At 41.3% G+C, this 23957-nt stretch overlaps 1 protein-coding gene, 1 long non-coding RNA gene and 1 other non-coding gene across 7 annotated transcripts in view; 1 reads left to right on the top strand and 2 right to left on the bottom strand.

Moving 5' to 3' along the window:
* The window catches only part of CRYL1 (crystallin lambda 1), a 144801-nt gene extending 137325 nt beyond the window's left edge, over positions 1-7476 (bottom strand). Inside the window, exon 1 of the mRNA XM_072795820.1 lies at positions 7317-7476. Within this exon, the coding sequence (XP_072651921.1) occupies positions 7317-7357 (41 nt within the window). The 5' untranslated portion in view covers positions 7358-7476. The remainder of the gene's footprint in view (positions 1-7316) is intronic.
* A 360-nt stretch (positions 7477-7836) lies between these two features.
* Positions 7837-23957, bottom strand: part of LOC140615842 (uncharacterized) — a 37119-nt gene continuing 20998 nt past the window's right edge. Inside the window, exons 3-5 of one of the 5 annotated variants that reach the window (XR_012016342.1) lie at positions 21305-21457; positions 20483-20556; positions 7837-8087 (exon numbers count right to left, since the gene is read on the bottom strand). This is a non-coding gene — a long non-coding RNA (uncharacterized lncRNA). Of the gene's footprint in view, positions 8088-18211; positions 20557-20593; positions 21458-23957 lie in introns of those variants that run through there. The other 4 variants (XR_012016343.1, XR_012016341.1, XR_012016340.1 and 1 more) reach the window with 4 other exon arrangements.
* LOC140616678 (U6 spliceosomal RNA) lies at positions 14259-14366 on the top strand. The gene has a single exon (XR_012017082.1). It is a non-coding gene; the product is annotated as a U6 spliceosomal RNA (small nuclear RNA).

The following is a 23957-nucleotide window of genomic DNA, read 5'->3' as shown; positions in this document are numbered from 1 at the left end:
ATTGTACTATTCTCTGAACTTTAATATGATTTGAAACTTTTCGATAATATAAATAATATGGATGGGAAGAAAGGAAGTAGAGACAGAATACAGACAATTTTATTTAGGTCTGAAGAAACATGTGACAGTTACTGGAAGGAGAAATGAGGTCAAGTGGGGATATTTATTAGGCTAGGAGAAATAACCATATGTTTACATGCTATAGAGCATGAAACCCTGCAGACAACACAGCACTTTGGTCTGAGGTTCCTGAACCTATTTCCACTGCTTGGGTGGTCCTGATGCTTGATGTTACTCAAGAAGAAGCAACCCCAATAATCAAGCAGGTGGAAAATCCCTGGAATTGGAGGTATCTACACAGAGGTAGGTAATCACTTGGCATCAGATATTGGGAAGATGGTTGGATTATGCTCCATTTTTCTTTCAATCTTGAGATTTTCCAATGCCACTTGAGATACCAAAAATGAGTTGCATCTGATTCACAAAGTGTCCTGGGTACTCTTCGTGCAATTCAGAGACAAATCAACAACATTCTCTAGGATTCCTCTAAATTGGAAGTTTCTCAAAATGTGATCCAGATATCAGCAGCAACATATTCCCCATTCCAGAGGGGCCGACATTAGGTGGTGGGAGGCACTTTTCCATGAGTACTCACATGTCTTACTGAGTATGCCAAGAACATAAGGCCCTGGCTGTTCTACACGCAGACCATTTGTCGGAGTTATTTTGCAGAAATATATCCCTCAAGGATAAAAAGCAAGCTTGCTTACCTCTTACTATAAAAGCAGTGGTTTCCCCAAGCTCAATATTCCTGCCTGGAACATAATCACTGAACCTGCAGGTATCCACCTGGAACCTCCATACTCCCACATTGGACTCAGACCAAAGGGAACAATGTTAATGGGATCCTCATACTGCCTGTTCTCCTATGACTAAGAAAGTTCTCCGTCTCTCACCCGTGAGTCTCATGTTCTCTGCTAGCATCCAGGAAATAGTAATAAGCTAAATTATTAGCTTGCAAGTACACAGAACATTCAGTAGGACAGGGTTGTCTCAGACGTGTTATTTCATTATAGTAACCATATGCTGCTTTGAGGAGGGGGGTTAGGATAATAGTCAACGGATGGGCTCTAAAATTTTTTTTATTTATTTATGATAGTCACACAGAGAGAGAGAGAGGCAGAGACATAGGCAGAGGGAGAAGCAGGCTCCATGCACCGGGAGCCCGATGTGGGATTCGATCCCGGGTCTCCAGGATCGCACCCTGGGCCAAAGGCAGGCGCCAAACCACTGCGCCACTCAGGGATCGGATGGGCTCTAATAAGTATTATCCCCACTCCATTCCGCCCCCCATCCTTATTTAGCTAATCTGTAATTCAGGCTCTGGGTACAAAAAGTACTCCACACAGTTACATTGGAGTTGTAACAGTTACATCCCCACCTTCTGTAGGGCTTGGGCCCAAGCAATGAAGGGAAAGCATGGCATGCCTCCTATTGACCTGAAAATCCTGTTAATGCCACAGAAGTGCTTTCCAAGCTTCAAAGCCCTCACACAATGCCCACTTGAGCTAAGCCTTTAATATATACAAGGGGTTATTGAGAGGGTCTACTATCTTGTTACAAGGTATCTTATGTGAAGCCATTTGTTGGGAAAATGGAGTGGAAACAACTAAAACCACCTCTACTCAACTTTGGGAGAGGGAGCAGAATTATACAAAATGTTTCACTCCATATTCTTCTGCAATATCAAAGTCTTTAACAATTAACATAAAATTTACATATTATGTATATATAAATTTTTTATTAAACTCTTAATGTGCTAGACCTGCACTGTCTAATACGGTTGACTCTACCCACATGCTGCTATTTAAATTAAAGTTAATAAATTTTAAAAAATCAATTTATCAATAGTACTAGACATGTCTCAAGTATTCAAAAGCCACATGTGACAGTAGCCACCAACTTGGACAGCAAGGACATATACTGAACATATTCCCTCTTTGCAGAACATATACTGACATATACTGACATATTCCTGAACATATACTGAACATATACTGAACAGAACATATCCCTGAACATATACTGACATATTCCCTCTTTGCAGAAAGTTCTATTGACAGAGCTGTTCAGAACTATATGAGGGGGAAAAAACCCCAGAGATCACAAGCCAGAGTTTGAAAGAGACAGTCCTGAGCAAAGACTTCTTTCTCTTCCTCAAACATTCCCCCCCCCGCCCCCCCCACACACACACTCCAGAGCTGCAAGAAACTACCTCCCCCTCCAAAATGACTCATCTCCCCTATCCATGTGAAAGCTTTCGCCCACATGGTCAGACACCGGAGCCTGTCAGGCAGATCCCCTCGGGGTGAGAGCTCACAGGGCCTCTGAAGCAGCCGCAGCAGTAGACTCCACTATCAACCAAGTCCCCCCACATCCTGTGTCCACCACACAACAAAATGTAACTAAAGTGTCAGGCCAGGAAGGGCTAACAGGCCATCCGTGGTTGAAGGGTTAAAGGCCTCAGTTGGCCTTTCTATAAAAGCCCAAAGTACTGTAGCTGCTTTTACAGAGAAGACTTCCCACGAAGGGGAACAGAGGAGATTCACCTCCTCCCACAACTAGACTTGCCTTTTCAAAATAAGTATAAAGTGCCTCTCAAATGAGCCTGCATTGCAGGGGGAGGCATAAGAAGGGAGAGAAGGGAGTTTTCTGAGGATAGGCTTTCCTGATTCACAAAGGTTACATCATTATTATACCTGCATCGTCCAGGACAGCAGCCATGCAACAGCCACATGGCGCTAACAGGCAATGGAAAAGTGACTAGTGTGATGAGGTGTGCTGCAAGTATAAAAACTATGCTGGATTCTCAAGACTATTTTCCCCCCCAGAAAGAATATAAACTCTTTCACTAGTAAAATTTTACATCAATTACTTGTTGAAATAATAATACTTAGAAATAAGCTAAATAACACATTGAAATTAATTCGATTTTTAAAAAAGATTTTATTTGAGAGAAGAGAGAGAAAGCATGAGCAGGGGTTGGGGGGGCAGGGAGGGTCAGAGGGAGAAAGAGGTGCAGACTCCCCATGCAGCCGTGAACCCGAGCACACAGGGCTCAATGAATCTATTTCCACTGCTTGGGTGGTCCTGAGATCATGACCTGATCCGATGGCAAACGCTTAACTGACTGAGGCATCCAGGCATCCCTAATTTCACCTTTTTAAAAATGTAATTACTACAAAATTTAGTTACATATGTGACTTGCACTGGTGGCTCACATTATGTTTCTAACAGGCAGCAATGACTTAAACAATTATCTGGTATCATAATTCGATCATTTATCTTAGTTATTTCTTTGGTGTCAGGACACTTAGTTCCACCCCAGCTATGCAACTACACCATAATAATACAGAAGTCAGTCACACATCTGAGAGAGCTCTAGTCCTTCATCTACAAATGCAGTTGGGGTGGGTGGCATTTACTCTAGAGCAGTAGTTCTCACCTTTCTATCAAAGACATTTTTACAATAATCCAAGCCACCATGGACCTCACGTTTGAATGCTGGTTGCCAAATAAGTCAACTGATCTTAAGTAAATTTGTTTATGACCAAAAAATCAACATGAGACAAATGTCCAAAAAGAAATAATGTTTGTAACATATAAATACACAAAAATTCCTATAAATGCAGAAATAAGTGATAAATACACCAAACACAAGGAGAGGGACTCATATAAAGTATGTGAACAAACTAACTTTCAAACTAATATTCTACTGCCTTAGTCTAATAATAGCAAATAATATATATACAAATGGCAGAGATTAAAAAAACTGATCTTGGGTTAATATGGGCAACACACAGACACTCACTTATAGTACAATATATATTAGCAAAAAAGTAAAAAAACTAACCCTGTAACATTCAGCATTAGTTAAATAAACTATATACACACAAAGCAAACAGAGCAAATTTTTAACAATTATTGAATTAAAAAAGTGGGTCTCTGGGTATTCTTTTTTCCATAATTCCTACATTTCTGTGTATTTGAGAATTTTTGTAAAAATTTGGGGAGAAAAAAATTGGGGGAGAAATGACTTATGTTCCATACAATAGGCATTAAAGACAAAGTTGATTTCTTTTTGGCATAATCGTTTCAAAGTCTGCATTGCCCACAGTTCTCTAGAGGAGGCACCAAGAGCACGATGCCGACTCCTGGGAACCCGCTGGCATCCCTTCTCCCTCACACACACTCAGTCACTAATGACTGCGCATGACATGGACATATGATCCAAAGCAGCCAATCAGCGGGCTTACCAGAACTACTCTACCTGTAGCCTGGCCTGCACAGGCAAGCCAAGCCAATCAGATTTCCTCTCCTGAAAATTGGACCTAAAATTGGAAACTCTAAGTCAGTAATAGACACTGGAGGTGAAAGATTATAATGCTGGGGTTGGCAACAATGTGCAAAAAAAAAGCAGCACAGGAGAGAGGAAAAGTGAGCAAGTAAAGGCAGGGGGAATCCATTACACAGACTAATATAAATAGGTACAAACAAACATCAGATTCCACAGCCACAGAATGAAAGTTCTGTCAGCTTTCTGTTCCTAGTACTACCTTACTTTGGGCCCAAATTCTATTCGTTTCCTGCCCTTAGAGCCTGTGACATCCTGTTAACTTTTTGTGAACTCCTAGATACCTGAGGACCTACCATTCTGGGTCCCTACCATTCTGACTATTATGATATGCTTTAAAGCTTCGAAATTCATAAATCTGAGTTAGTACTTCGCAAAGCTACTGAAGGTGAACATTTATTCTATTACATAGCAGCAAAGTAGCAGGGAAGAAAATTTAAGTAATAAAATTGGCTCATTTCTGGGGTGCCTGGATGGCTCAGTTAGTTAAGCATCTGACTTCTGCTCAGGTTGTGATCTCAGGGTCCTGGGATGGAGCCCCATGCCTGGCTCCCCACTCAGCAGCAGTGAGTCTGCTTGTCCCTCTGCCTCTGCCCCTGTCCCTGCTCATGTTTTCTCTCTCTCTCAAGTAAGTGAATAAAATCTTAAAAAAAAAAAAAAAAAAGTGTTCTTTATGGAAAAAAAAATCAGTGGAAAAGAATTAAATAGGGACTATATTTCTAGCAAGTACCTTCAAGAGGGAACCTGATAATTATTAGGAAAAGATGGAAAAACAATGGCCCAATATGTCCCTGAAATTGAAATAGGCATTTTTTGGTCTGTTGAAATCCAAGAATGAAACTAAACCAGGTTTTAGGAAGCTAATTTACACTTCCCAGCCTCATTTTGTAAATGGATGTTCCATGGAATCACCCATGGGGCCAGAAGCGGGGGGAGAGAGAGAAGAGGGCTGAAGAGCGGGGAGGAAGGGAAAGGAAAAGTGAGTAGGGGAGCGAGGTGAGAGAGGGAACAGAGAGGAAAGGGAGCAGAAGGAAGGGAAGGAAAGCAGAGATGGGTGTTCTTTTGAGGTGCTGAGGGTATAGGATAGACAGGAAGAGATCTCTATCCTGTGCCAGTTCCTGTGGTCATTAAAGTTTGCCAACCCTCATCTACTTCCTTATGAACCTTCCTCTGGGGAATCAAATAAACTGACTCATCAATCCTATCTCCTTCTGGAAAGACTGTACTTCATGAAAGAACCAGAGCCAGACAGGGATAGTCAATTCCAAACTTAACATGTATTAGGTGAAAACAGAGTAACACCCCAACACATGGTGTGAGAGACACAAAACTCCAGCCCTTGATCCTGGACAAGTAAAATACAAATCGAGCACAGTCACTGTACCCAATACCAAGTACACTTTTAAAAAATATTTTTATATTCCTTCACCAGGCAGCCACACACACCCACACGCCTGCAAAGGTCAAAGGTTCAGGTAATTCCACGGTCTGATCAGAGGAAGCTGACAAAAAACATCCTGATTCCTTCTTTCAATAGGTTCTAAACGGAAAACCCTGACACTGGAATTGTCGCTGGGTGGCAGGTCAGGTAGGCCAACACCTCAGTGGCATAAACAGACACAAAACTACCCCCAAAAAGGTGCTTCCAACTATATATAGCAAGGATTAACATGTCTACAGATTGCTATCACAGCCTGTCAATAAAGGTATGCATAAATACTTTTTTTACGAAAACAGCAGAAGTTTTAAAAGACCGAATGGGGGCACCAATCAGAAAAATTTGGATGGCATTTAGGCTGTTAAACTGACACAGCCTAGCAAACTCTGAGCTCCAGCGTTCCTCTTTGGAAACGTCCCTTTCTGGGCAGCCTGTGTGGCTCAGCGGTTTAGCGCCGCCTTCAGCCCAGGGGGCGCGATCCTGGAGACCTGGGATCAAGTCCCACATCGGCTCCGGGCATGGAGCCTGCTTCTCCTTTTGCCTGTGTCTCTGCACCTCTCTCTGCGTGTCTCTCATGAATAAATAAAATCTTAAAATAAAAAAAAAAAAAAAGGAAATGTGCCTTTCCCCACGGATCACGAATGAATTAGGATTGCCGCATGTGTCCGCCAAGCACCTGTTGCCACCCAGAGGACACCCCTGGGGACAAGAACACACACATCCTCACGCCCTGCAGGCAGCCCTGTGCACGGGTGTTCAACAGGCCCTCTTTGCTGGGATAGTCCCATCTCGGCCACGTACTGCCTGCGACCAGCAGCAAACTGCTTCATCTGTTTTCACATCCATAAAGTGGGAATAGCTAGGAATACAGTTCTGTAGGGCCCCTGGGTGGCTCAGTGGTTGAGCGTCTGCCTTGGGCTCTGTGCATGATCCGGGGGTCCCGGGATTGAGTCCTGCATCGGGCTCCCGGCAGGAAGCCTGCTTCTCCCTCTGCCTGTCTCTCTGCCTCTCTGTGTGTGTCTCTCATTAATAAATGAATAAAACCTTAAACACACACACACACACACACACACACACTTCTGCAGAATCTCTGTCCGACTTCCTGGCACGTCTATTTGTGTTTGCTGGTAGGCCTGGCATCACTGAACTAATTGCACAAACCGTTCCCACCGCAGCCTGAGCTGTCAGCTTGGCGGGTAAGTCAGCGCCGAGTGAAACAGAACAGCACTCGACAGTGTGCTTCATCCTGAAAAGCCACGCCGCCCCCGGGCGCTCCCGCAGGCCTGGCCAGCTCAGGGAGGGCCGCAAGGGCGCACAGGGTCCTGGAGGGTGGGCGGCTGGCGCTCCAGCACGCGTCCGCACCGCTGGTCGGGGTGACCGCCACCTGGGCCCCTCGCTCCCGCGCCCCCCGGGTCTCCCCAGAGCCAGGGCAAGAGCACACGGTCGGCGGGCCGGGGCGTTTACCTGCCGAGGATCAGCACGTCGCCGGGCTCCGAGGACGCCATGGCCGCACACCTGCCCGGCCCGGGACCCCACCGCCAGTGCAGAGGACTGAGGCCCACCGGCTCTCGCGCGCCGCGCGTAGCGCCGGGTCCCCGCGCCGGGAGGGGCGTCCTCCGCGCCCATTGGCTGGTCCCCTGAGCCGGGGGCGGGCGCGCGGACCCTGATAGGCCCCGGGGGCCGGGGGCGGGCCGCTGCTCCGTCCCCATTGGGTGCTCGGCGGGCGGGGCCTGCAGCGGAGACCCAGGCGCCGACCCGAGCGGGGGCGCGGCGGGGGCACCCGCGGGGGGGGGCGGGGAAGGGGGTAGGAAGCGCGAAAACTTGAGCCTTCGGACTCCCGCAATTCATTTGTTCACGATTTAGTTTCCAACCGTGCACCCTACAACCTGCGTACGTAGCGGGGATACCGCCAGGCTGGCACGAGGCCTGGCCTCTAGCTGACCCCAAGGAAACTGGCAGTAGAAGTTCCTCTCCGAAATACACACCAGTTTAATACATACCAGTTCTGGCCTTTCTACTGAGGGTGGTTTTGCTGAGTTTGCACTCATAATTCGTTTCTAGAAAGATCCTCGCTGCCTTTCTCCGCAGATGAGAAATGAGACCCAGGAACTCTGGGAAACTGGAACTCCAGTGAAACTGGAAGACGGATCTGATCCCACTGCACTGTGCTGAGGGGACCGTGAGGACAGGGGTTCTCTGAACTGTGCTTCCTCCCTCAGAGGCAGAGTGGCGTTTCTGTAGGACAAAAAAGAAGTCCTGACCCGGGGCTCTTTCCAGAGACAGGAACAAACAGACCAAGAGGAGAGAGCATCATACATCTCAGGACAGTTTGTGTTCATACAGCACAAGCTGAAGGGAATTTCCACAGTCATCCAAGTCACGATGATCAGAGAGGACTCAGGCCACAAACATGAGCAAAACTGACCCACTCAGATGACAAATGGAGCTCTTCCTTTATTTGTTTTCCCCGGTCAGAACATTAAAAGATAATGTCAGAGGGAGGGTAGGCTTTAAAGAACAATTTCACAAAGTTTCAATAAACATCTGAAACAAGGTGCTCAACTCACTTAAGATAAATGAAAAGTAACAAAACAGATGGTGAAACTCATCTTTCACCCATCAAATTTGCTAAAATGACAAAGATTGATAAAATATTCATGTTGGTAACGAAATGTTTCAGACAGACAACCCTTTAATATACAATTGAAGGCAGGCTTATAAAGGAGAAAAATGCTTTTGGGAGAGCAGTCAGCCATGAGCCCCTAGGTTCCTGCACTTTCTTGCTGAATATAGCAGACTGCAAGGTTTATCCATCTCCTGAAGCTAAGTACCTTCTGTAGCTATGCACACAGGCAGCTAAATAGATCAAGGCTCCTGCAGAGTACCCTGTAACTGCTCACTCCTGGAGTGAAAGGGGACTGATTTGTTTGCTGCTCACAACAGTGTCAGCTCTATGCTGAACACTTACTGGTCCGTTGGCCCCTTGCAAATGCTGGGGTCATCTGGCCCTCCATGTAACCCTGTGGAAATTGGGGCTCCAAAAACTGGTGCAAATATGCTGACACGCTGGCTATTGCTTTTGCTGTGAGTAGCAGGGTCTTTTATCTTTAATCCAGGAATATCCTGTCTTCTGTCAGCTTCCACAAAACTGTGGCAAGCTAACTCATTACTTTGTAATAAGATAAAAATCTCAGACCCCTCACAGTTCTTGACATATCAAAATTTTTAAAGTATGCACTTTGGCTTTGCAATTCCAGTCCTAGAGATCTGTTTTATAGAAATATAAGTGGACATGAAGTTAGACAAAATGGTTTATAAAATAGAAGAGAAAAATGTTAAAACATCATATAGAATCTTAATATAATGTTAAAATAAACATTGAAAACATGATGAATATCTATCGATAAGAAATAGTTTTAAAGATTATGGTACAGAGAGCTTCTGCTTCTGGCCAAGATGGAGTAACAGAAGCCAGACTTCAGCTCCTGCCTTAAACAGAAGACCCACCCTCCACCCACCCACTCACCCCACTGCCACCACCAAAATAGAAAAATAGAGGAAAAAATGGCCTCAGATATCAGACAAGAGGGAGTCTTGAATTGTGATTCCTGAGTCCATAGATAAACATAATCTACTGATTTTCAACAAATGTATAAAGGGAATTCAATGGCAAAGGAGAGTCTTTTCAACTTATGGTACTGGAACAATTGGGTATGCATAAGTAATGATAATAATAGCCCCATACCATATATAACCATAAAACACTAACATCCAATGCATCCATGTAAAACCTAAAACCACATAATTTCTTAAAGAAAACATAGGATAAAACTTTGTGACCTTGAGTTAGGCAGACATTTCTTAGATATGCCACAAAAAGTTTAACAGGCAAAGAAAAAGTTGGTAAATCAGACTTCATCAAAATTAAAAATTTATAGTACTACTTCAAGACAGTATCAAGAAAATGAAAAGCCACAAGCTGGGGGGAATATTTTCAAATTAGGTATCTATTGCAGTCCTTGTTTACAAAATATATAAAGAGATCTCAAGCTCAACAATTTTTTAAAGTTTTTAAATTTAATTTTCTAAAACAGTGACAGTTTTTTTTTTTTAAGAATTAGATTTTTTATTTATTAGACATAAAGAGAGAGGCAGAGACACAGGCAAAGGGAGAAGCAGGCTCCATGCCAGGAGCCCGACACAGGACTCGATCCTGGGACTCCAGGATCGCGCCCTGGGCCAAAGGCAGGCGCCAAACCACCGAGCCACCCAGGGATCCCAACAGTGACAGTTTTATGTTGTGTAAGTTATCACAATTTTTTAAATGACCAAGAGATTTTTTTTTCAAATTTTTATTTAAATTCTAGTTAACATACAGTGCAATATTGGTTTCAGGAGTAGAATTCAGTGATTCATCACTCACATGTAACACCCTGTGCTCATCACTAGTGCCCTCCTTAATAGTCATCATCCCTCTAGCCCATCCTCCATCTTCCTCCCTCCATCAACACACAGAGTTTTAGAGTCTCTATGTTCCCTAGAGTTAAGAGTCTCTTATGGTTTGTTTTCCACTCTCTCTCTCTTTTCTTTCCCCCACTCCCATTTGCTCTGTTTTGTTTTGTTTCTTAAATTCCACATATGAGTGAAATCATATGGTATTTGTCTTTCTCTGACTGACTTGTTTCATTAAGCATAATACACTCTAACTCCATCAACGTCACTGCAGATGGCAAGATTTCATTCTTTCTGATGGCTGAGAAATATTCCATTGTATGTATGTATCACATCTTCTTTATCCATTCATCAGTCAAGGGACATTTGGTCTCTCTCCATAGTTTGGCTACTGTTGAGAATGCTGCTGTAAACATTGGGGTGCACATATCCCTACAAAAATCTGCATTTTTGTATCCTTTGGGTAAATACCTAGTAGTACAACAGCTGAATTGTAGGGTAGTTCTATTTTTAACTTTTTGAGGAATCTCTCTACTGTTTAGAGTGGCTGCACCATGTGCATTCCCACCAATAGTGTAAGAGGGTTCCTCTTTCTCCACATCCTCCCCAACATCTGTTTTTTCCTGTGCTGTTAATTTTAGCCATTCTGACAGGTGTGTGATGGTGTCTCATTATAGTTTTGATCTGTATTTCCCTGATGATGAGTAATGTTGAGCATCTTTTCATGTGTCTGTTAGCCATCTGGATGTCTTGTTTCCTCCACTGTGCAGAAGTTTTTTATCTTGATGAAGTCCCAATAGTTCATTTTTGCTTTTGTTTCCCTTGCTTTGGGAGACATTTGACCTTTGCTATAGCCAAGGTCAAAGACGTGACTGCCTGTGTTCTTCTCTAGAATTTTGATGGTCTCCTGTCTCACATTTAGGTCTTTCATCCATTTTGAATTTATCTTTGTGTATAGTGTAAGAAAATGGTCCAGTTTCTTTCTTCTGCATGTTGCTGTCCAGTTTTCCCAACACCATTTGTTGAAGAGACAGTCTTTCTTCCCATTGGATATTCTTTCCTGCTTTGACCATAGAGTTGTGGGTCCATTTCTGGGCTTTCTATTCTGCTCCACTGATCTATGTGTCTGTTTTCAAGCTGGTAACATACTGTCTTGATGACCACAGCTTTGTAATACAGCTTGAAATCCAGAATCATGATGCCTCCAGTTTTGTTTTTCTTTTTTGCAGGATTGCTTTGGCTATTCAAATTCTTTTGTGTTTCCATACAATTTTGGGGATTATTTGTTCTCGTTCTGTAAAAAATGTTGTTGATATTTTGATAGGGATTATATTAAATGTGTACATTGCTTTGGGTAGTATAGACATTTTAATGATATTCGTTCTTCCAATTTATGAGTATGGAATATCTTTCCATTTCTTTGTATCCTCTTCAGTTTCTTTCATCAGCATTTGATAGTTTTCAGAGTACAAGTCTTTTTTTTTTTTTTTTTTTTTTTTTTTTTTTTTTTTTGCAATCACACGAGGGTTATTTACAAGCTCGAGCCTGGGTCCAAGTATACCCAGTGGAGCAGGGACTTGGACCCAGAGTACAGGTCTTTCACCACTTTGGTGAGGTTTATTCCTAGACATCTTACTGTTTTTGGTGCAATTGCAAATGGGATCAATTCCTTGATTTCTTTTTCTGCTGTTTTGTTATTGGTGTATAGAAATACAACAGATTTCTGTATATTGATTTTTATATTGTGCAACTTTGCTGACTTCATATATTAGATTTAGCAATTTTCTTTTTTGGTAGAGTCTTTTGGGCTTTCTACATAGAGCATGATGTTGTCTGCAAATAGTGAAAGTTTGACTTCATTCTTAAGCCAATCAATACTTGTGTTGTAGTCCCACCCTATGCCAGTCACTTTGCCAGGTGAGAAGGATTAGACCAACAATATGCTGCTCTCATGGACTGTATATTTGAAAGTCAGCAAGAAATAAGCAAATGGATCAGATAATTTCAGAACTTGGTAGTCTCTGTTGAGTAACTAGAAAGAGGTAAAAGGATAGTGACTACCCAGTAGGAGGCTGTAGTAGAGGTGCTGTTTTAATTTGAATAGAAGTCTTCTCTGAGAATATGATTGTTTAGCTGCAGACTAATTGATAAGAAATATTTGGTAACATAAAGATCAGCAGTGAGCTTGCCAGGTGTGAGAAATAAACAGAAGGCCAACATAACCATAGCACCGTGGGCAAAGAGGTAAAAATAGTATCAGAGATCCAGGCAGGGACCAACTCATCTGGGAACTTGTCATGAAGAGTTTGTATTTCACTTTAAATGAAATAAATAAATGAATAAATAAATAAATATAAACAACCCAATTAAAAAGTGGGCAAAAGATTTGAAGAGACAGTTCAACAAAGAAGACATATATAAAGTTAATAAGCAATGAAAAGATGCTAAACATCATTAATCATCAGGGGAATTTAAATTAACTTGCTTTTCAGTCCTCTAAGAACTATTGAACTAATTCTCCATTGCAATATCTAATGTGGTTTCTTGTTTCCAAACTAGACTTTGGAGTTCTCTAAATGTTAAAAGCTGGTGATTATAAATTGATTCTAATGGAATCCAGGTAGTCTGAAATCCATATGCATTTAGAGAGAGGTTTTCACATGAATGTCCTAGCTAAAGTTTAAATGAATAATATCTGATATATTCTCCTTTCTTTTAATTAACTTAATGAAAATTGATCTTGATGTACCTCAATTATATATTTCTAAAATTCTGATCAGTCTTTGGAAGTTGAATTTATGCAGTATGAGATACAAGTACTAGATAAAAGTACTGAGAAAACTTGATAAAGTTAAAATAGAATTAAGCACATGAAAACATGTAGCTAGTAATATTATATTACTAGAAACTAAATGCTATTAGGCAGAATGGGTCTGCACAGCCAAAATTTCCTTATTAAAAATCTTGCACATCTAGCCAGTATTCATCCATTGAAAATTGGCCAGTTGAAGAAAAAAAAAAAAAAAAAGGTAAGAAAAGAAAATTGGCCAGATGATGGTTATACTGAACTTGGAACAGACTTCAGAGGCTGAATTCCTTGTGTTTTCCACTCATTTCATAAAGTCAGTTAGGATTAATTTTTATACTTCTTTACTAACTAGCTCAGTATTACCACCAAGAAATGACAAGAAGTTAAAAGTTGCTAGCTTTTAAGAACTTGTAGCTGTTTAAACATCAACATTTCAAACTGAAATTGGTTCTTATGTAACCATACAAAATAGGAATTACAAGTGACTCTAGAGACCATACTCACTGGGATATATTCTAAGAAAAAAAAAAGAACTGCAAAAAAAAAAGAAAAATCTTGAATTTCATTTAGTGGTTTTATTTTTCATACCAATATCATATTCTTATTTTTACTTTTTTGTTTGGATAAATTAAATATGTATGTTGACATGAAATCAAATATATATGAAGATTTAACCATAAGACAAAATAAGGTATAATCATAGAAACAAAGAATTTAGAGGGAATGGTATTAATTAGATAAATGGATGAATGGATAGATAGATGGAGAGAGAGAGAGTGAATAACTGAATTAAAGTGTTTTCCAACTTGGAAAGTTCTCTGAATTTCTAAGATCAATACCACCCAATATCACAATCTGGCCTGAAACCTTGCTTGATGTCCCAGCCTTGATCTCTACGTTCTTCACTACAAGGAACCAGGACTGCTTGGAGAAATGGTTATGTTTGGAGTAGGAAGGGTACCAGGTTGGCCCGGGACAGATGTGCTCAGAGGCAAGAAAGCTTTCAGATATCATTGGGATGGCATCTTGGGGAAATCAGACTCAGCCTACAAAGTAATTATCAATGATAAGATTAACTTGGGATATCTGGTCAACTGCTCTGCTCTTAAGTGACCTCAGTTTACCTTTAAGAATTGGATTATTAAGTCTTCATTTTAGCAGCACATATGCTAAGAATTGAAATGATATAGAGAAGATTAGCTTGGCCCCTGCCCATGGATGGCATGAAAACTTGTGAAGCAGTTCATATTTTTACAGAAGGGATTGGTGGTTCCCAGAGGTGGGGGCTTGGCAGCAGGCAAAATGTGTGAAGGGTACATATATCCAGTTATAAAATAAATAAGTCAGGGGGATAAAGTATACAGCCTGTCAACTATACTTAATAATATTATGTTGCCTATATGAAAGTTACTGAGTAAATTCAAATGTTCTCATTACACAAAAGAAACATTCTGTATGTTTGTATAGTGATGTTAGTCATATTGTAATCATTTCACAGTATATGCAAATATCATATTAAAATACCTCTTTTTAGGCATTAAGTATATAAAGGTTCAGAATAAAGACCACAATATTTATTACCTTGTATTAAGAAAGGATCTGTGCATCCATGGTAATATTTAGTGTTTGAGAAATTCAGTCCCAGGAACAGCCTTGCAACTGTTATTAAAAATGTATCAAGAAATTAATTTAGATAATTTTTAAGATAAAATCTTCCTGATTTTTTGCATGGCTTCAGAACATCTGAGAAAACTGGAATTACTTGGTATCATTTGTAAGTTTTATTTATTAAACTTACAAGAATTATTTAGCATTTGGGGAATTTTTATGAAGTCAGACAGTTGAAATATCCAAAAAAGAAATACAGTAAATTTATAAATGCAGTTTTAAAATGGTGTGAAACTATTTAAGTAACTTAGTAAATTCAAAAGACCCTTAAAAGTGATTGTTGAATTTTGATGTGTTTTTTAAAAGAAAAGCAAACTGACTCTCAAAGTCTAAGAAGTCTGAGTAAGAAATAAAAAATGAACTCTTGAATCATCTTTTCTGTTCCTAAAACAACCCCCAAACTCCTATCAATGGGGAGAACTAGGATACTTCCTGGAAATAAAGCCTCAAATCCTTAGAATTGCCTCTGAGCTAAAGACAGCCACAAACCTGAATTGTAAAGTGCTTGAAGAAGAAAGAAGTGCCCACTTTCAGTCCTGGTCCTCCAGCCTAAAGGAGGCACAGCTGGGCAGAAAGGGCCAAGTCATATTGTCAAGACCTGTACACAATGTGGGGTACACACAAGTACAAGGTGTACAAGACCTTGAACCGGGGTCTAGGCTGCCTTCCCACTTCAGGACAGCCAAGACAAGGTAGACGCAGCTCAGCATCACTAAGTTCATACAACCAGAGCACCTGTCAATGAAGCTAAGTCCAAGAATCCAAGCCCAAGACGAGAATCCAAAGAAACAAGTTAACAGCTAACTACTTTATCCTCCAAGAAGTTGTAAGGGGGATAGGGGCTTTGGCCAAGGGACTAGAAACACCACTGCACAACCAAAGCAGTGGAGGCCCTGGTCAGATGAACTGATACGGATGCCAATTGGCCCAGCTTGTCTGATTAACTGCTCTGGACTCTGCAGCCTGTAAACATCTACTTCCATGAATAATTTATACAGGTAAAAGGGGACAGCAAGGAGGTTTGTGAGAGGGCCCCTGAAGCAGGAGTGGGGGCATGAAAGACTCAACCTGGTGATCATCTTTTTTACATGTCACCCCCCACCCACCCACCCATCTGGCCAAATCTTGGCAATAGAAGCTGCAGGCAGAGCAGGACTGTGTTTATAAGGACTGCTCTGTGGGGCAGAGCTGAGCTTTGGTGTTCATTGGAAAGCTTGAGACTGAGAGGTCTTGGGGAAAGGAACATGCCTTCCAGTTGGCGTGGAAGATGCAAGACTATGAAGACTGGATAAGCAAGCATTTCTTTGGGTCCCTGCAGGCTTCTAGGGGATCATATACACCTCAATGTTGGTTGAATCTAGCTCACAAACTTGCCATTGTTGTTGTCTGACCTGTAGATTTTTCTTTAATTGTGAATCTGAATACTCCTGGAGACAGATTCGTGTTTCCATTATTAACATTGTCAAGCTCCTCACTGGCAGGAGTGGCCAGTGAGGGCTCTCCCACCCTCAAGGGATAGACATCAGGAAGGGCCACGTGAGAGAACTCACATGTATTAGGTAGGCAAGGGCAGATGCCAGTGAAATTTGAGTCCTTCCTAGTTATGTAATCCCATTTGTACCCACTATTCCAGGAAGCTTGAATTACAATAATTCATATTAGTGTCATTCTAGTGCATGAAGTAATTTCACCTCATTATCTCATTTGAACCTCACAATTTTTTAATTGTTATTTTCTTCATCTGTAAGATGAGAAAACAGGAGGCTCTAAGAGACAAGTTCATCAACTTTCATTGATTTAACTTCTTTCACTAAATATTTATTGAGCACTTCTACATGCCAGTCACTAATCTGAATCAGCACTGTGCAGGAGAACTTTCTGCAGGGTAGACAGGTTCTAAATATGCTCTGTCTGATATGGTAGTCACTAGTCATGCATGACTACTGACACAGGCTAGAGTGGCTGAGGAAATCAATATTTATTTAATTTTAATTTATTCTAAGTTACATTAAGTAGCCACATGTAGCTGGTGGCTACTGTATTAGCTCAGTTCTAGACAATGGATACAGGGGTGAACAAGACAGATATAGATCCCCCCCCAAAAAATTATCCAAATTATCCAAAAGTTTTTCTTTTACATAGTCAAAACCCACTTCCTTCTGAAGCAATGACCACTTCACCCCATGATGGAAAGTTGCTCCTTTCTCTGAGCTCCCAAGCTTACTGTTTACTACATGGTACACTTAGACATTCATTCACTCTGGTTTTTATTGTACAATCCACTGTGTTAAGAAATGCTTAATGTTTAGTCTTTTACTAAATTGTAAACTTCTTCAGGTTGAGGACTATGTACCAGTTTTCCTTACTCAGCACTTAATAGGTATACTCTTTACACTACTGAAAGTGTTCTTCAGCTTATTTCCAAAACACAGCATTCTCCCCATTTTCTTTTCTTTTTTTTTAGTTTGATGTGATGCTACACCTTATAGGACATGACTCCACTTTCAATGGAAAGCATTAGATTGGTTTTATCCTCTTCCCACCATAGGATGCAAAAACAAACCAATAAACCTCAAAGCAGAATATGGAATGAAAAGGTGGGATACAGAGAAAGCGCAAAGAAAGTTGTATTTCAACAGATGTTGAGAAGAAATACAGTTCAAAATGATGAAAAATAAGGGCATCTGACTGGCTTAGTCAGTAGAGCACACGACTTTTTAAAAAATATTTATATTTATTCATGAGAGACACACAGAGAAAGGCAGAGACATAGGCAGAGGGAGAAGCAGGCTCGCTGCAGGGAGGTCCGAGTACTCAGTGTCTCGAGTACATGGCTCTTAATTTCAGGGTTGTAGGCCTGAGGTCCATGTTGGATGTAGAGATTACTTAAAAATAAAATCTTTAAAAAATAATAATGAAAATTCATCTTTCAAGACCCTGCTCCAACATGGAGAATGAAGCTGGTTTTGGAGAACAGTCTTTTAGAAGTGATGCAGCCACTATAGAAGTGGTAGGCACAAAAAATAGGTCATATTAGCAAAATATTTTACCATTTTAGTATACCATGTCATTAGAATGACGATTGAGAAAAACTGTTTACGTTGGATAAGATTTGTACAAGGCTATGTTATTGTAAAAGAAATGTGAAGCAGGATGCCTGGGTGGCTCAGCCGTGGAGCATCTGCCTTTTGGCTCGGGGTGGGGTCCAGGGGCCCAGGCATGGAGTCCCCCACCAAGCTCCCTGCATGGAGCCTGCTTCTCCCTCTGCCTGTGTCTCTGCCTCTCTCTCTCTCTCATAAGTAAATAAAATATTTTTTAAAAAAAAGAAACATGAAGTTTTGAAAATGTTTCTTTTTTGTAATAAACACTTTTATTTAAGAAAATTAACATAGACATTAACTGCTTCAGGTAATATAAAGAACTCTGTGCAGCACGTATGAGGTCCATTGAGCAAGAATAGCTCCTGGGACTGAATCAAAGCCTGACTTTTTCTGTTCCTCTCCCCCTGCAAGCTTGCTCACCGGAAGGAGTGTTTTCCTTGGTCCTTAATTAAAGAAAGCTCAATCAGGCCCTGACTTTTCTGGCCATCTTCAGGGAATTCAAGCTAAAGGGCAAGTTCAGTTGCAACGACAGTGGTCTTAATTAGGTAGCTAAATATCCCCTTCGCCAGCTGGGACCAGTTACAGAAGGTGAACCAGCCGGTCCCGGTTCGTTCTTTCCCATTGGCCTCTGCTGCCACTCACCAGCCACCCTCACTTTTCCCTCCAGGGTCGGAGAGTGGGGAGGTCACCTTGGCCCTCTTAGTGGCTTCTAGATAGTCCTCTTGATTTGGAGTCAAAGGGCTTTGACTAGAAGCCAGAGGGCTCCGACTACTTACCCTCTCCCATGGGGGCTGCCTCTGTGTCCGTGAAAAACAAAGTCTGAGTTTTCTCTCAGTGTAACACCAATCTCCATCAACCCATGTCCTACCCTCCAGTTATTCTGTTCTCTAGATTCCCCGAGCAGCAAATGCCAGTCCCCTATCTCCCTAACCTCAGTTCTCTGAGGAGTCTGTCTATGCCTCGGTGTCCAGGTGTGAGGTGAAGGCCTGAGCACTGCCCAGCCTCCTTGAGGGTGGAGAGAGTGTGGCAACAGCTCCCCCCAGATCTCTGCACACATCTCCTTTCTATCCCAACTGTCCACCCTTGACCCCGATGCTGGTAAAGAGTTTGCAATTTCTAAAACATGCTCACCAACCCAATTTGGAAAAAATGCACTTTGGTCCAGCAATTTGTTTTGACATCTAACACTGGCCATCTTAAAGTACTGGCTGTCGTCCCCCATTTAACATCTTACCTCTGTTAAACAATGTTTACGGGAGACAATTTAGGTGATACAAACTTTATTTGACATTTCATTGAGTGAACAGTCTCCTTTCAGAGAACTGCAAAGTGGGGCGGAAGACAAGAAGCTTTTAAAGGATAAAGAAGGAAGAAAATGCAAATAGAAAGTACCAGATTGGCCTGGGTAGCGAAGTCCACCCTTTTGGGGTGAGAAGGCCCAGAGCTGGTGTGGCATTTGGGGATTGGCTGAATGAAGAGACTGCGTTTCTGCTCAAGCCAAGCACTTACAGGGACACAAGTCATCCAAGTTTCAGTTTGCTGACATAGCTCCCTCTTGAAGCAGCTCCCTTCTGGGCTTGGAAGTTTATTTCCACACAACATGGGTAATAGTATATGTGTCAGTATCAGAGAGGCAGTCTTACGGTGGTTGAAAATGGGGGCCCTCCCTGGAGCCAGACTGCCAGGGTTTCAATGGCAAATCCTTCTATTACCAGTTGTAGGATTGGACAAGTTCATTAATTGCTCAAAACTCAGTTTCTTCAGCAGTAAAATGGGCACAGTGATGGTTCCCTCTCAGTGTGATTATTTAAAAATGTGTCAGGCCCACACGCAAGTGCTGGGTAGTTGTTTGGCTCCCACTGGCTGGACAGCTCCTCCACACATTCCCCCGGCTGCCCCCTCCCCAGAACCTCCTTGCAAAACATGGGCAGCAGATTCTAGCCTCACTCTGTCACACGGGAGCGCTCTGAGACTTCCAGAGGCTCATGAAGGTGGTGAAATCCACTTGGCCTGCAATTCTTGGATCAGAACTTTTCTTTCCAGTTAAAATACCATGAATTTTAAGCTTAAACACAGTTTCTCAAAAGACTTGAAATTTGAATTTCGGGTTTGAAATGTGAAAACTCAGGAATAGGGGCACCTGGGTGGCTCAGTAGTTGAGTGTCTGCCTTTGGCTCAGGTCGTGATCCCGGGGTCCTGGGATGGAGTCCCACATTGGGCTCCCTGCAGGGAGCCTGCTTCTCTGCCTCTCTCTGTATCTCTCATGAGGAAATGAATAAAATCTTTACCAAAAAAAGTCGGGAATACCTTCCAGGAACATTCAAAAGCATTGCAATATCATAGCAAACTACTTCATAAAACGAATGTGCACACAGATTGTTGCCTGCATCTCTTCCTGGCCCCTGTCGACACACCTTAATTTCATGCCCTTATCACAAGTAACCCACACATTGATATAGCCCTTTCCCTTTACAAAATGTTTTCTCATCATCCATTCCTTGCCTATATTTTTCTTGCTTAAGAAGAAGAAAGTAGAGAGAGGCAGAAAAAAAAGAAAGGAGGATAAGTTCCAAGGTGAATGAAACATAATGAAATATTACCATGATAAGACTGGGTTAAGGTAAGAAATAGGGTTTTCATGATCATTCACTCAGGTACCAGAAAGACTGCAGGTCTGAAAGACAACAAAATGATTTAAACATGTCACAAACTGAATCAGGAATTTTTTTTCTGTGCCACCTTTTCATCCTTAACATCATAGTTTTGATATATTTTCTTTTGGGGGAACCAAAGATAGAAGACAGTTTGTATACACTGGGGAGACGTTTGAGGAAACAGAAAGATATTCCTCTCTGTTTACACCAATTACATTTGTACCCACACTCCCATGAGGCCTAGGGCAGCTTGACTTACACTATATTATCTATACTATATATCTCATATAGTATAATGATATCACTATTTTAACAAAAGTTGAGCATTTTGGAAGCTAGAATTTCAATATATATCATTGGTAATTCTTTTTCCTTTTCTTTACCTATTAAACTGCACGGTTTCACTTTCACTAATAACAGAGATTTGATTTTATGCAGGACTAAGTGATCATCAAATTTGTGCAAGTGATCATCAAATTCATGCCTCTATGCGTTTTTAAACAGCACTTCTTCCTCGAGACACTTATATTTCCATCTGCAGAAAATTGTCATAATGTATTGATATTTCTTAGAGCAAGATACTTTACTGCCATCTTCTGAAAATTTGTTTTTATCACTGTTATAAGTACCAAATCTATGGTATCTGTAATGTAACACTTCCTCAGACGTGTCTCTCCCCTGTGCAGTGCACAACCTATACGACCATATGTGACAGAGGCTGTGATGAGTATAATATTGTCCAGGGGAATTCATGTGCTTGAACTTAACTATGTCCAAAGAGACGGCAGCTCCTTGTCAGAAACTAAGGATTTCATCGCCATTAAGACTACTGTGCTTCTTTCCAAATCATTTCTGCATTCAGTGAGAGAAGAAGTGGGTAGTTGTCACTCATGGACTTTACCTTTGTCTAGCTTCAGGATTCTGGAGGGGTAGGAGAAAGAACAAGAGAACAGGTGATGTAGATCCTCGGTTTGAAAAGCATGCCAAGACAGAAGATGAGAGGTTAAGTAAACAAACATACAGCCTTAAACAGAAAGGACATGTATGGTCTTCATTCACCCTGGGTGACCCTTGATTTTCTTTTTGGGGCTTCAGGGTCAAAGTCATTACTGGATAGAGGCACATTTGCAATGAAAAATTAAGATTCTCCTTGCCTTTAGGCACAGCTCAGCAATTTTACAAACAAGCCACCTTGAAAGACAAAAACTTCTCAACCTCTCAAGCTACTGTCAGGTTCCTCGTAGCATTAAACACACTGAACCACAGACCAAATGAATGGGAAGGCTAACAATGTGTCAGTGAAGTGACATATAGTTCTTCATAAGGAGGCTTTTAAAGAGGAACACCTGGGTGACTCAGTGGTTGAGCATCTGTCTTTGGCTCAGGTAGTGATCCTGGGGTACTGGGATTGAGTCCCACATCAGGCTCCCCGCAAAGAGCCTGTTTCTCCCTCTGCCTGTGTCTCTGCCTCTCTCTGTCTTTCATGAATAAATAAATAACAACTTTAAAAAAAAAAAAAAAGGAGAATTTTGAGGACGGTGTGTCAATAAAACACTAATTTATTTCTCAATATTCTGTATTATAATATAGATATTTAGAAGAATTAACCTCACATATCTTTAAAAAAAACTAACATTCTTTGGACCATGCTTTGGGCTCACAAGCATATATAGTTTATTCAAAATTGTTTTTAAATGGTTCAGTCAGGTGATTTGAATATTCTCTCTCTCCTCTCAGTGCTAATTGGACTTCCTGTAATGATGGAAATGGTCTATATGTGTACTCTCTAAAAGAGCAGTCACCAGCCATGGATGGCTATTGAGCACTTGAAGTGTGGCTAGTGAGACTAAGGAACTGAATTTTTATTTTGATTTCATTTTAATTAGTTTAAATTTCATCTTAAATAGTCACCTGTGGCTAATTGCTACTCTATTAGACAGTGCAGCTTACACATACTCTTCCATCTGCCAGAAAAGCCTTATTTCTGGCTTATCCACTAATGAAACTCGAATGAATGAATGAATGAATGAATGAATGAATATGTTATAGGTAGATACTGTATAGAGTTGATGCAGATCACTAAAAATATTTGATGTTGGGGGCACCTCATGGCTCAGTTGGTTAAGTGTCCGACTTTTGATTTCAGCTCAGGTCATGATATCAAGTCCCACATCAGGCTCCCTCACCCTCTGCCGCCTCCCCAGCTCACAATCTCTGCCCCCTCACTTTCTCTCTCTCTCCTCCCTCTCTTATAAAAATATTTGATGCTGACAGTGTAATGCACTTAGTTTCCACTGTTTCATGTGATCAAACATCTTTGAAAAAAGCTAAACTCACATCTGTTATGATGAAACTGATTTAATTACTGACTCAACCAAGTGGAAAAAATTGACATGTTGTATACTAGGGAATAAGGCTTCTTATAAACAAGCTCTTCTGAAAGCAGAAAAAGGAAAGCCAAGGTGATGGAAATTTACTTTGCACGTATCCTACACAAACAGCCCTTTTAGAAATTAGCTTTGGTGTGGCACGAAAGGCACGGCTCTAACAACAGCGCAGTGTCTGGGGCTTATGAAAGGACAGGAGTGTGCTGGTTTCTAAAGAAACCCTGCTCCAAGCACAAAGGAGACTACATAGGCAGCAGAGTGGACTTTAGGCCACCTTTTACTAGTTTCCACCCATAAAAGTTGCTTCAATATTTATGACAGTATTTTTCCACTTTTTCTCCCTCTGCCCAACTCCCTTGTTGAATCAGTAATCACCTATCACACTGAATACAGATTTACTACCTTCAATCTAGGGTACTCTATGGGTTCTTAAAAGTGAGAGATTTGTATAAAGGGGAAGTTTACTTTCGTACTGAAAGACATACATTTATACTTCACAGCCTCCTTTTAACAATCATTAAAATCCCTTTCAAGGTAAACATCAGTCCAATTAGCTGGTAATACTGTGCCGACACACAGTAATCATTGTGACACATGAAGAGAAGTCAGATAAGATCAGAGTCCAGAAACAGTCCTAGAAGAGGCCAAGGCCAGCTCCTCCTTTTACAAGCGACAAGACTCAGTCCTAGAGAAGAAAGGGACTTGCCAAGTGTTACACAATGACTCAGTAGCAATGCTGGAAGTAGAAGCCAGAATCCCTCACTCAGGAAAGTCAGCTCCTATGGCAACATTTCTCAGTTTTTTCCACCAAGGAACAGCAATGGCAGAGAATGAAGATACTTCCTTCCTTGGGTCCCAGAAGACACTTCCTCCAAACTTAATGTTCCTTTTTTTTTTTTTTTTACTTTTAACATTGACATTTAATATTTGTATCAGGAGATGAAAGTATTTAATGAGTATATAGATAAGCCAACCTTTAAGGATACCACCAAGTAACCAAATAGCTTTTCCAGCTTCATTCAGGATAATGAATG

The sequence above is a fragment of the Canis lupus genome, chromosome 24, assembly GCF_048164855.1.
Source record: "Canis lupus baileyi chromosome 24, mCanLup2.hap1, whole genome shotgun sequence".
NCBI lineage: Eukaryota > Metazoa > Chordata > Mammalia > Carnivora > Canidae > Canis > Canis lupus.
Note: the sequence above shows the minus strand (reverse complement) of the source record. Positions and strands in the feature narration are given on the sequence as shown.